Consider the following 14,673-nt stretch of genomic DNA (forward strand, 5'->3'; position numbering starts at 1 on the left):
AGGGGGGGGGGGGGGAGTGTCAAAAAAACAAACCAAAAAACATTAATTTTCTGGGTGTAAATTGGTGCAGACAGAAAAGAAAAATAACTTAGAAATAATGTGACAAAATGGTTTGTTCAAATTTTTCAAATTTCACTTGATCTTCTGACATGCATGGGTTCAACAACACTACACACATAAACTTGTTTCAGAACTCAAAACTTCCTTCTCACTGGAAAAAAAGAGCATTTATTGAAAACAAGCAGCAAAACATCTCCAGAACATCAGGATGCACATTGTTTTTAAATAATGGGACGGTTAAAAACTGTGGGATTTTATGGTATTCTGGAGCACGCGAACTGATTAGTGTTATATTAGTCACCTTGTTCATGAGCTAGTCTTTCAAAATGCAAATGCAATGATGTAAGCTAATCAGAGGAGTGGGAGAAAAGTCTTAAAGGAGAAGCAGCTCCAAAACAGATCATTTCATTCACATGCTCAATGCAAGGATGTAAAATGCTCATACATTACTAAATTATGACATGAATTATTTAAAAAAAGCCTTTTAAATTATAAGTGAAAACAAAATCATTAAAAAGGTCCTTAGCGTACATTGCTTCTACTCATATTAATATTTAATTCATATTTTAGTTCAGCATGTATTATGAACAATTGCAGCTTTGTTTTAACTTCTGTGTGTGCAGAACGTAATCAAAGAATCTGAGGTGGTATGGAAGCCCAGGTTTCTTTGACAGTGGCCTTCAGCTCATCTGCATTTTTTGGTCTCTTGTTTCTCATTTTCCTCTTGACAATACCCCATAGATTCTCTATGGGGTTCAGGTCTGGTGAGTTTGCTGGCCAGTCAAGCACACCAACACCATGGTCATTTAACCAACTTTTGGTGCTTTTGGCAGTGTGGGCAGGTGCCAAATCCTGCTGGAAAATTAAATCAGCATCTTCAAAAAGCTGGTCAGCAGAAGGAAGCATGAAGTGCTCCAAAATTTCTTGGTAAACGGGTGCAGTGACGTTGGTTTTCAAAACACACAATGGACCAACATCAGCAGATGACATTGCACCCCAAATCATCACAGACTGTGGAAACTTAACACTGGACTTCAAGCAACTTGGGCTATGAGCTTCTCCACCCTTCCTCCAGACTCTAGGACCTTGGTTTCCAAATGAAATACAAAACTTGCTCTCATCTGAAAAGAGGACTTTGGACCACTGGGCAACAGTCCAGTTCTTCTTCTCCTTGGCCCAGGTAAGACGCCTCTGACGTTGTCTGTGGTTCAGGAGTGGCTTAACAAGAGGAATACGACAACTGTAGTCAAATTCCTTGACACGTCTGTGTGTGGTGGCTCTTGATGCCTTGACCCCAGCCTCAGTCCATTCCTTGTGAAGTTCACTCAAATTGTTGAATCGATTTTGCTTGACAATTCTCATAAGGCTGCGGTTCTCTCGGTTGGTTGTGCATTTTTTCTTCCACACTTTTTCCTTCCACTCAGCTTTCTGTTAACATGCTTGGATACAGCACTCTGTGAACAGCCAGCTTCTTTGGCAATGAATGTTTGTGGCTTACCCTCCTTGTGAAGGGTGTCAATGATTGTCTTCTGGACAACTGTCAGATCAGCAGTCTTCCCCATGATTGTGTAGCCTAGTGAACCAAACTGAGAGACCATTTTGAAGGCTCAGGAAACCTTTGCAGGTGTTTTGAGTTGATTAGCATGTCACCATATTCTAATTTGTTGAGATAGTGAATTGGTGGGTTTTTGTTAAATGTGAGCCAAAATCATCACAATTAAATGAATCAAAGACTTAAACTACTTCAGTCCGTGTGCATTGAATTTATTTAATACACGAGTTTCACAATTTGAGTTGAATTACTGAAATAAATGAACTTTTCCACGACATTCTAATTTATTGAGATGCACCTGTATATATTGCTTTTTTTACTAGGGGATTTTTTTTATTTTTAATTTCTTATTTTTAATTTTCTTTATGTAACACAGCACATGTAAAGAAGATGTTTCAGCCAATGACAAATAACTGAGGAATGGACAATATGAAAACAATTCTGTACTACTTTGTTAATAAATAAATGCAAAATAAATTAAAATAAATTAAATGATATTAAATTATATGAATTTAGGCAGCACACAATTGTTCTCTATTATATGAGAAATAGCTATTCATTTTAAGATTTGATAAAAAATAATTTACTAAAGATTGCATTGAACACTGCTAATAAAAATATATAGTTAAACATTATGAAATATTATCTATATTAACTAACTTTAATAATAAGTCACATTGGCATAGTCACCACTGATAAACTACTCCTGATTGTAATTAAGAAAATGTAATCTTCTTTGAAGCTGCTTTGCAACGATGTATATTTTTGAGCTACACACATATTACATCGATAATAATAATTTGTGTAAATTTTTTTTAACAAACTTATTTTTGTGAATGTTAATGGTGCAATCATTACAATAAATCAATACCTTGAGTTAGTTATTTTTTTTAAAAAATATGGTTATTAAAGAAAACATCACTTCAACATGTATATCAGATAAAAGAGAATTAATGGTCAGAGCTTGAAAGACATTTTATCTTTGACATTACAGTTGCACAATAACAAACTATAATCTGTGATCAAATGCTTGAAAAGGAAGGAGAAGCAGGCAACTAAAACAAAAGTCCAACCTGTGAAATTATGATAAATTGACAGTAAATCGCAATTAACCAAAATGACAGAGCGCAAAGCCTCAAATGGGCACTGGAGAGTCAGCAGCGGTCTTCTAATGTGGCCAGACAAAGCAAAGCAGAGGAGTGTGGAGTTATTGATCCGTGACAGGCCGAGAAACTGGAGAGTGATCGATCTGAACAAGGCAGAGAGAAAGAGCAAAAAGGAGAGAAATAGAGAGTGAAAGAGTGGGGGGAGGAAATAGAGCGATGAATAGACGCAGGAAGATATCTGGCGGATTGTGTACACTAAAATAAACAAGGGCTTTTCCAACCATCAGAGCAATTGAAACTTGGATCAAAGTCCACTAAAACAATTTAATATCTTTTATTATCCTAATTATATATATATATATATATATATGTGTGTGTGTACAGGCATCATTATTATATGCCATTGAAATTGATTAATATATCAGTATCATGTACTTACTGTACAATTAAAAGCTTTTATTCAGTTGACTTAACCTTACTAAACACATCTTTCTCCAATGAAAAGGATTTACTTTTGCTGCATTTGAGACATTAAAAACTCTTTCCATTTGGTTTTCAACGAGCTACAGTTTTTCCACCATAACGCTTTTGTAGCATCAATTAAAATCCATAAAAACACACACATTACAACTCAAACTCATCAGCACACACGCGGACAAAAACAATTACGCATTCAATTTACTCTAATTTACCATAAAACGAATATTTCAGGCATAATGGCGAATTAGCTGAAGTCTGTAATTATCTGACATCATTCCATTAAACCGCAGCTTTCCCGATTGGACTAACACATCAGCTATTAGATTAAAACCTCTCTATAAACCATTAAGCCCACGATGGCTTGTGATGCTGCTTTAGGATGAGCCCTAGAGACAAAGAACAGAAAGGCATGGAGAACACATGGACAGAGCAAACAGAGGTGTTGCAGTTCTTTAGAGGTGACTGATGAAATGCAAGGTGATAGGGAAGAACGCAGGGAAATGAAGGCTAACTTGCCCTCACCAGCCTCACAGATTCGGCCACTGACAAACCATGCTTGTTTGGATTATGAATTGGCAATCAAAATCAAATGTTAGAGGGAAAACATTTAAAATAAAATTACATCAAATTGTTTTGCATTCTAAACACTATAAGCCCCTCCCCCAAAACGCTGAGTCAGCCAATCAAACGTGGCAGAGGCTTTGGGGATGGAGTGGAGTTTTAGCTCATTTGTTGCCTGGCAACCAGGTGCTTTCCAAGGAAGGGTTGATCCCGAAGAGAGACCACAGATAGTGCTGTAATATAGCGCAAACCCCCTGCTTCCTCCTGACTAACTCTTATGTCCATCCACCCATCCCACCCGCACACACACAGACACACAGACAGAGAGATACACCGGTCTCACCTCACAGGAATCTGTCAGCACTCTCACTAGAACCACCAACAGAGACGGGCCCTTGGGGGCTACACTCTTGGTACATGAGTTAGTGATTATGGGCTGCTCGCTTGGGATTTCTCCAGCTTTTAGTAGAAAAACACTGTTTTCACCTGTTTTCTGTGTAGATATCCAAGTTGGTCCCCTACCTTTAAAGGGACAGTTCACCAGAAATTAAATTTTACACACAAAAATAATCTTTACTTGTTGCACAATTTCTGAAACCTGACAAAAACAATACACTGATTCTCAACCTTTGACTCAGTTGTCAATTTTATAAAACAAAAACACTTTTTGCAAAACACAACACCCAATTCTCTATGTAACACACACAAATTTAACAGGAATTAATATTATGGCAAAGGTGTTTGCAAATGTTTGCTTTTGAGATGTGTTTGTGATATTTTGAATAAAGTGCTTCATTTTGCAAGAGATGTGAGGCATTTTGCATTTTGTGTGTGCAATTCTTGGATTTGTGTGTAAAGTTTTGAAAAAAAGAGGCAAAGTTTTGAAAATGTAAGCAGTTGAAAAAACAAAAAAACAAACAAACAAAAAAAAACACCTGTAACACTCTGGCGTTCCAAACCCCTATGACTCTCCTTATCCTGTGAATTTTTTTTCTATGATCATTATGGATCATTGAATGGGTCTGATTTGTTCTAATCTTTTACTTGGAAGTTTTTTTGCAATTATTATTTTCTGAGTGGAAATTGTTTAATTATAAATCCTACACCAGATGTATTTTTGTTTGTTTGTTTTTTGCACTGTTTTATTGCCTACTAAGTGAAAATTCTCAAAAAGCAGCATAATTTGAGGTCAATATGTCATCCATACTACACTCTTAAAAATAAAGGTGCTTCAAAAGGTTCTTCAAGCGATGCCATAGAAGAACCATTTTTGGTTCCACAAAGAACCATTCAGTCAAAGGTTCTTTAAAGAACCATCTCTTTCTTACCTTTTTATAATCTGAAGAACCTTCAAGAGACACAGTGGACAAGAGTGATTTTCCCTGTGGCTCACTGGACACTGGACAGAAATTAGGCTACTTGAAATAATCAAAAAAAGATTCCAGGCATTTGGATTTACTGGTGCATCATGTGTCATATGACATATTGCATTCAATTCTCTCTTTGAAGACATCTTTATTTGTGTAGGGTTCACCTTCACTCCAACAATATATAAAAGGGAAGGTAAATTTAACACTTTGAAACACCTTTTTAAGACAACGTAGTGACAATTTACGAAAACAATTTAATAAAATGTAAGGAATAAATTAAATTCATCAAAATTAAGAATGTTTATGAATACAATAAGAAAGAATATGTGCCATTGGGGTCAAATGGAATTTTTTTTTATTTTTCACCCAATTGACGCTCGCAAAGACCCGCCCCCCTTCATTACTGTTGCTATGTCCAACAAGTCATGCCGCTCTCACACTACACATCATGTTCTCACGCAGTGAAAAATACGTCGCAAGACAGAACAGGTTACTTCTGGTATGAAACAAAGTCTCAGCTTTCAAATTTGGTCATTTTTTAATTCAAACAATAAATACCGTTTTGTGGCTCTTTAATGTGTCGTGACAGATCACTGTAGTGCCTCAATTCAAGCGGCACGTGAGCCGATCATCTCTTTCTCTTAATAACTACTAGTTATAGCATGAAATAAACATGAATGAGCATCAGAAGGAATCTTGTTTCAGCTGCAGAAAGACATCAATACACACCATTTTTCTAGTTCAAAGCCGCCAACATTAAAGTGACGTGACATGTGGCCAAGTATGGTTACCCATACTAGGAATTAGTGCTCTGCATTTATCCCATCCAAAGTGCACACACCTGCAGTGAACACACACCCGGAGCAGTGGGCAGCCATTTATGCTGCGGCGCCCGGGGACCAGTTGGAGGTTTGGTGCCTTGCTCAGGGGCACCTCAGTCGTGGTATTGAAGGGGGGAGAGAGCGCTGTACATTCACTCCCCCCACCCACAATCCCTGCCGGTATGAGACTCGAACCCGCAACCTTTGGGTTACGAGTCCGAATCTCTAACCATTAGGCAACGACTTCCCCGTTAATCTACTATCCGATCTGGTTTGTTTGTCAGACAAAAATGGCAGATTCGGCGTTATGACTGGTCGAATCGCCTGTCAATCAAACTCCCTGCAAAGGGTCAGAGAGCTCTCGAATTTCATCAAAAATCAAACGAAGATGCATACTTACAAACAGACTTTACTGAGAATACTGATTTGGTACCACACATAATATAAGCTAATCACCGACAATGAAGAGACTCGAATAAGGAGTATAAATACACACATGGTAAATGAGGGAACTAAACAGGAACAGCTGGACAAGGATTAACTAATCAGAAACCATGGTAAGTAATGAGAGCTCATAACAGACATGACAGGAACGGAACTAAACTGAACATAATCGTGACAATTGCTGAAATTCCCTTTTATTCCATTTGTATATTTAGAACAAACAACACATTATATACAAATGCAAAAAAATTATATAAAATCTACAAATAGAAATGCTCCAAATGTTAATAATTGTCTTGAACAGTCAGGTTTTTTGTTTTTTTTGACGTTCTCCTTTTCAAATTTTTGTCAGTGTTCCTTTCCGACTTCATCACTTCCTCTCCCTTCTCTCTCGGTCTGAGGCGGATGAACTCTGAGCTTACATTAGTGACTCCTGTTGTCTTGGAAACCAGTACCGTTACCCTGACAGCGCTGACAAGCACCTGTAACCCCGGAGATTCATTAGTGACAGTAGCCATGGAGATCAACCAATCAGTGAAGTTTTTGCACCAGTGTCATTAAGAGTTTCCTTGGGGACTGTGTCTGTGTGTGTATATATATATATATATATATATTTACGCATGTACACTTGAGATATAAATGCCGTCATATCTCCCTAGAACTTAATGTCATCATCTGACATTCCCTCACTTTCTCAATGTCTCTGTTATCCTCATGGACATACAGTCACACACATACACACAGGTATTGGCGAGCTCTGGCTTGTTATTTCTGATTATGTGTATTCGGGCTTCCCGTGGGATTGCCCTTGCAATTAAGGAATAAAACACACATATGCACACAGGAATCCAGGTTTCAATTAACACATATAACCAACCACATATGGGATAAAACAATTAAAACCTGTCAAATATAACACTAGAAGCTCACAATTTCACATATGCATGCTCTGATATGCTGGTTATCTTGAGCATGCATGCATCATACCTGCATACTGTATGTGTGCGTTTAATTCAATATCCTATAGAAAATGTTTGATTTCTCCGTTTATGAATGTTTACTGTGATATTTATTGCGGGCTGAAAAACAAATGTGCTGAACAGAGCTGAGGTTTTTCTTTGTTAAGGACAGTGGTCTCCAATAATTAGTGGTACTTTTTAACGACATACATCACAAATTCTATAGAGTGTAACAGTCGGGTTCCAGAAGCAAAAATCTAATTTTCTCCATAGGGGAATTTATTTTTAACGAACTTACAAACCATTAAAGACAGACCTACTGTGAGCTATGATATGTTTTTGTTGAAGCCATATGTGTACATTACTTCATCTTGTTTTTGAAATAATCATGTTTAACAGCAGAATTCCTGGTGAAAAACTACATTACCCATGATTCAGCAAAAAAGCACCACCAATCTGAGAATTGCCACAAGAAAAGCGCACAAGAACATTTTAGCACCTGCCATCTCTGATGAAGCACTGCAAATGGTGTAGTTTCCCAATGCTCTCAAACTACTTAAATATTTGTGTATATATATGCATATTTTGCAATAAACAAAATCTTTAAATCTTTAGTTTTATATTTCTTTATCGTTTTTAATTCGATTATGTCTTTCGCAATGTTTCAAAGGATTATAGTTCTTTCCATCATGACTGCACCTTTGTCCAATTTTCAAAAAAAATTAGAATTTCGAATATTCGTCGAAATTAAAATAAAAATCCACATTTGAATGCAAAAACGTTGCATTCGAATTTTAGGTGTGTGTTAAGGAGGCAGCCTCAGTGGCGCACGAGATGCAATGACGATGTAAGTGTTGTTGTATTTTAATGTTTTTGTTAGCCTATCCAGTTAAAGCCCCTAGATGCAGCTCTGCTGCATTGTTATTTACAAATATTGCGTGAAAAGAGAACATCAATGCAGAGAAGATCTTGTTTACGTCAAAACTGAAACCAAGCTGTTTACACAGAACGCATATTTTGCACATTTTCTAGAGGGACATCTATCACCGTTGCACTCGCGTCTCGCACAAAAGAGCCGCATGTTTAGAAAGCCATGTAAAATTAATGCAAGTTCAACTTTGAAAAAACATATCTCGAGACTTCATGGCAGGCTTTTTCCCCATCCCATTGCAACTCGTGTTTTTAAATAAAAAATGTACTCTGTGTGATTGGCTTTCACATAATACACAATACCCTTTGTATTAAATTATGCATACATACATGATGCTGTTTTGTTTATAGTTGTTTAAGCAACTTAATTATAATTGGTTTATAAACATTATTTTAAACATTATGCACTTTTTTCACAGATAGTCATGTTATCTTATGCTTTGAATAAATGTGCATTAGTAATATTTTCCTCAGATAAGCCAAAAGCTTTTCTTCACCCGAACTGAAATTATGCATTTTAAATTAGAATATTTATAATATTTAAGTACAAAATTTGAATTTAGTTTTTAAGCCATTTTGACAGCCCTAGCCTACACTTTTGCTTCAAATCATCATTTGTAATGTTGTGATTCACCTTGTAGCAGGTTGGTTAGGTGGTTTATGGCTTATAACTCTTGAACAAAGACTTTTAAAAAAATCATTAAAATACTTCCGAAACCAAGTCCGCTGAATATGTTTTGCACCTTCTTGCTTACACTTATTAAATACTAAAAATGTTACAGCAATAGTTTGAATTTTCATTTACTCATCCTCATTTCATTTCAAGCCCAGATGACATTGTTATTTTTGGGTGAACTATCTTTTCAAAAAAGAATGGCTTGTTGAGTAATGGTGTGCTATTACTGTTCTATGCAGCAAACTTTTGATTTTATTTACTGACAGACAACAGCAAAAATCTGCCAAATCTGTTAAGATCCGAGTAAGAACACAAATGTTTTTCAGTCTGCTGAATGGACTTATCATATATCAAGTAGTTGAGATTTCACTCTTCCTCATATATCAAACTATGAATCATTCATTCAGTGAATAGTGAAAGAGCAAAAAAGTCAACCATCATCCCAACCTGATTCAGAACCTGACAACCATTACATTCATTCCGAAAATTTAAATATCTGTGCATTCTACAAATACACAATGAGAGTTCACCCAAAATTAAAATTCCTTTTCATCATTTATTTACCCTCTAGTTGTTACAAACTTGTATGAGTTTCTTGTTGAACATAAAAGAAGATGATTTAGGTAACAGTTGATGGACTACATTGATTTCCATAGTATGGGGGAAATACTATGGAAGTCAACGGGGACCATCAAATGTTTGGTTACACACATTCTTCAAAATATATAATTTTGAACCTAACCTGTTCAGCAGAGGAAAAAATATTCAACCGGTCTGAAAGAGTTTGAGGGTGAGTAAATGATGACAGAATTTTCATTTTTGGGTGTACTATCTCTTTAATATTTTCAACCGCACACACATCCTCAGCACTGTGTCCTTTTAAGATGTTCCCTTCAGAAAATAAATCGACAAATGCTTCACAACCTGGGAAGTGCATGAAATCACACACAATCATACTCTCACGTCTCATGGTTAACATCAAAGGGCATGAAAGGAGACATGAGACGCAAATACTCCCCTCACGGGGAAGACCATGCGGTTACGTAACGTGGCCAAATTGCTTTGTTTCTCTGCTGTGAGTCAAATAATGTCACTAAAGGGACAGAGTGACACTACTATGGTAATTTCTAGGGTAATTCTTGTGAGATATGCACAGACTTGAGTTATGAATATAATTTTTTGGTGTCATAACTTTATGCACAAGAAAAGCTCCCTGGATGGATTTTATGACGCAACATGGAGAATTCTCTCGTAATTTTTTTCTTCGCATACAGGCTGCCTTGCCTCTCAAAGCCCCTTAAGAACTTAAGAAAATGCAATACATGAACATTTTGATGATTTTTTCATTGCACAGAGGGGAGAAGCAGGTGAACAATATGGACAAACCATGCTGCATGCAGCAATTATTCATCAGCGCGAGGCTGGCTCACGGCCACAGCGAACATCACCAAGTGAGAGGGACAACAATGAATGAGTGAGACAGAAACAAAAGCAGTTCTCCACCCAGATAAAGACTGAGAGGGAGAGGTGTGCTAACAGCACAGCATGTCTAATTGCCAGTGTTTAATTACTGTATACTGTAAAAACAAACAATATGATTATAGCTTTAAGGGGTTGTTTGTACCTAACATGAAGCTGAAATGCCTTTTGTTGTTGTATAAAGGTATAATTATTTAATTTTAGATTTAATTCATTAATAAACTAAAACTATTTACACTTTGCAGTATTTTTATATTACTCTATTTGCACATTTTTTGACGGTGACTAATATAGAGTATATATTATTTAGTTAATATATAGAGAATGTGGTCCTCAGGACTTTTTATAGCTAATCTGAAAGTGAAAATTACTTTTGTTGCAACAAGGTGTAGTAATTGTTATTTTATTTAGCAATTTAATAAACAAAAATACATTACAGTACGTTACAGTATTTTATATTCCTTTATTCAATATTTAATGTATATTCTATTATAGACTATATTTTGACAATTAATATATTGCATATAATATATAGTTGATATATAATGAATGTGATTATTGAACTGAAAATTACTTTTGCTTTGTGCTTTTTTATATTATTATTTTACCAGTTTAATGTATAAACTTTGCAGTATTTTTAGTTCACTTATTTATTATAAACTTCATTTGCACAGTCTTTGACTATATATTGATGATGATGTAGTATTTAATATTTAGTTAATAAATATGATTATTTATGTGTCTTTTTCTAACTATTTTATTTGAACAGTTTAATTCATAAACTAACACAAATATTGTTATTTTCATTATTTTTGACTATATACTGATGATAAAGTTTTGCACTATTTTCATTGTAAGTGCCAATACTGCAAATGCAACTTCTTTCAAGCCAATATACCATCCTAAACTGAAAATAAGTGAGAGCATACTCATAGAAAGGATATGGGCTGCACACAAGTGCTAGGCACCAGCTTCGGGGTCGTGTGCTCTGGTGGAGCCAGAAGAACACCACTGGTGCAAGGGAGGGATATGGAAGCTGCACATTCTCCTTCACCTCTGCCACACTGCCAGTGGACTCCCAAGATGCTCCGCCACTTCCAGTAAGGCCACCGGGCAGGTCCTCTGTCTCCTCGAGGCATGTGCCATCAGCCGGAGCCGGTGCAGTCAGGCTGGTTTGGGCCCGATCCGGCCACAGGGATGGTTCTGTGTCCTCACCGGTGGTCATGATGATAGAATGGTGGGCAGCAATGCGACCCTGCTGATGGGAACGTCACTCATATACCAGTACTCCATCCTAAGAATATTTACTTAAGCACATTATGCATTCAGCTTTCTCTGCATAGGAATAGGGTCAGTCCATCTAAAAAATAATTTACTCGCCCTCATGTTCTTTCAAACCCACTTGACTTTGTGTTCCACAGAAGGGTTAGTCACAGCTGAGTGTGTAAATACCTCAATATATATAAAACATAGCTTATTAAGAGATAGAAAGTTCCTTTAATCAAAAGGTAAGTCAGAGGAACATCAATCACGCTCTCTGTTCATTAGCATTAAGGCCATCACTAGAGTGGAGCCAAAACTGACGTTGATTCCCTGCAGTAGGGTTTTTAGATGTCCATGCAGAATGTGCTGGCAATGGCAACCCTATTTTTTGTCAGAATTATTATTATTACTTTCATGCATATAATGTAATCTAAAGACCAAACTGTAAATCGTAGAAACTTAGAAACATAAACTTTGGAATTAAGGCCAACTGCTGTGCAAGGAATACAAATTGCACAAATTGGACTGTTGTAGTGCAGTACAGCAAATTGAAAAATAAACAAATCCTGAGTTGCTTGGTTATATTTTATGAACTGTTTTTGAAATAAGGTCTATCAATGACAAATAACGAAACAGGCAGGGCTTCTATAAATAAGCAAACATGCTTGGAAATATATTAGTTAATAATTTAACTTTCTATATCGGGAATCTCTGCTGGAGTGTAAAACTGTTGATAAAAAATACTCCTTCATTGAATAAAAATGAAAAAAATAATTATTATTATTTAAGAAGTTGAAATATACAGTATATTAAGACCTGATTTCAGAGAATGTATTTTGACATGATCATCTCTTGTTTCATTGGCAGATTTTTATAACTAATTTCATTATTTTATTTCCCTTTTTCTAACATTAGCCTTACAAGTTTAACAAATCTAGAGTAAACAGTAAAACTTTTTAGTAATTTCAATGTAAAAAGAATGCAAAAATGCTATTAAATTACCCACACCATTTATGATAAAAAAAATATACATTTTAAAGACAATACATGCAATTGTACAGTAAAATAGTGTGAAAAGGCTACAGTAAAAACCTGTAAAAACTTTTTAGTAATTTCAATGTAAAAAGAATGCAAAAATGCTATTAAATTACCCACACCATTTATGATAAAAAAATATACATTTTAAAGACAATACATGCAATTGTACAGTAAAATAGTGTGAAAAGGCTACAGTAAAAACCTGTTAACTGCTAAGTTCCATAACACTAGGTGTAGGCTAGGCCGACATATATGAGAATTTTACTGTAAAAACTGTCAAATTAATTATTTTACAGGTTTAATAGAGTAAAAAGAAATAAATAACCCACATTTACCTATAAATAATACTGAAAATATGCTTTACATGTTTGAAAAGTATGAACAATCAAGGGAATTCCCAGAATTCCCTGCTTTGTTTATATTTCATTCTCGTTTAACCTCTTTTGTTTTAACAGTGATGCCCACTTGGGTTTCAGTTTTTGTTATTCTGTTAATGTTTTTAATGCATATTTTAGTGTCATGTGTTACACCGACGTTATTTTGTGTAACATAATACCAGTTTCCATGTTATATGATTATCATTGTTATCACATCAAAGTCATTATGTGGCCTTCCATTGTCCCGTCCTTGTTATTATCATTACATTTTCCAGTAGCAAACAGATTTATTAGCTTAAATAGTTTGGTAAATCACATCATTTTTTCATACTGTAAAATAGCTATAGAGTCAACCAAAAATGCCATTCCCTACTGCTCGCAACATCGTCACTGCATTTTATAAGGTAAAGTTCTGCCAGTTTCTTACAGTAAATTGAAGTACACATTTTTACAGTGTAGTTTTCTTACCGTGTGTGAAATGACAGCCCGTTCTGGCTCATGCTCTCAACTGCGGCTCCCAATCCCCACATACATTTAGTCCCATCACGTCCCTTCTTCATGAAAGGATCCGAGAAACAAGGATGATGCATAAAACTCTCAGTAACATCTGGTTTAGGAAACTCCTTGTGTGATAATACTCCGTGAAAAGCGCGAGGGTCAGCGCAGCGCGTCTTGGCTCAATCGCCTCAGAAGCCTGAAGTTTCTACTGAACGCGTGACGCGCTCTGTGTCTCGAGGAGAACTCCTCTCTCTCTCTCTCTCTCTCTCTCTCTCTCTCTCTCTCACAAATTGCACAAATTGGACTGTTGTAGTGCAGTACAGCAAATTGAAAAATAAACAAATCCTGAGTTGCTTGGTTATATTTTATGAACAGTTTTTGAAATAAGGTCTATCAATGACAAATAACGAAACAGGCAGGGCTTCTATAAATAAGCAAACATGCTTGGAAATATATTAGTTAATAATTTAACTTTCTATATCGGGAATCTCTGCTGGAGTGTAAAACTGTTGATAAAAAATACTCCTTCATTGAATAAAAATGAAAAAAATAATTATTATTATTTAAGAAGTTGAAATATACAGTATATTAAGACCTGATTTCAGAGAATGTATTTTGACATGATCATCTCTTGTTTCATTGGCAGATTTTTATAACTAATTTCATTATTTTATTTCCCTTTTTCTAACATTAGCCTTACAAGTTTAACAAATCTAGAGTAAACAGTAAAACTTTTTAGTAATTTCAATGTAAAAAGAATGCAAAAATGCTATTAAATTACCCACACCATTTATGATAAAAAAAATATACATTTTAAAGACAATACATGCAATTGTACAGTAAAATAGTGTGAAAAGGCTACAGTAAAAACCTGTTAACTGCTAAGTTCCATAACACTAGGTGTAGGCTAGGCCGACATATATGAGAATTTTACTGTAAAAACTGTCAAATTAATTATTTTACAGGTTTAATAGAGTAAAAAGAAATAAATAACCCACATTTACCTATAAATAATACTGAAAATATGCTTTACATGTTTGAAAAGTATGAACAATCAAG

The 14,673-nt window shown here is 35.5% G+C and overlaps 1 protein-coding gene across 1 annotated transcript in view; it reads right to left on the minus strand.

Annotated features, from left to right (window-relative positions):
• Positions 1-13,651, minus strand: part of LOC107565250 (voltage-dependent T-type calcium channel subunit alpha-1H-like) — an 86,229-nt gene extending 72,578 nt beyond the window's left edge. The window contains exons 1-2 of the mRNA XM_016250473.1: positions 13,585-13,651; positions 11,383-11,693 (exon numbers count right to left, since the gene is read on the minus strand). Of these exons, the coding sequence (XP_016105959.1) occupies positions 11,383-11,663 (281 nt within the window). The 5' untranslated portion in view covers positions 11,664-11,693; positions 13,585-13,651. The remainder of the gene's footprint in view (positions 1-11,382; positions 11,694-13,584) is intronic.
• Positions 13,652-14,673: the final 1,022 nt, after the last annotated feature.

This window comes from Sinocyclocheilus grahami, unplaced genomic scaffold, assembly GCF_001515645.1.
Source record: "Sinocyclocheilus grahami isolate Dianchi unplaced genomic scaffold, SAMN03320097.WGS_v1.1 scaffold25.1, whole genome shotgun sequence".
Taxonomy (NCBI): Eukaryota; Metazoa; Chordata; class Actinopteri; order Cypriniformes; family Cyprinidae; genus Sinocyclocheilus; species Sinocyclocheilus grahami.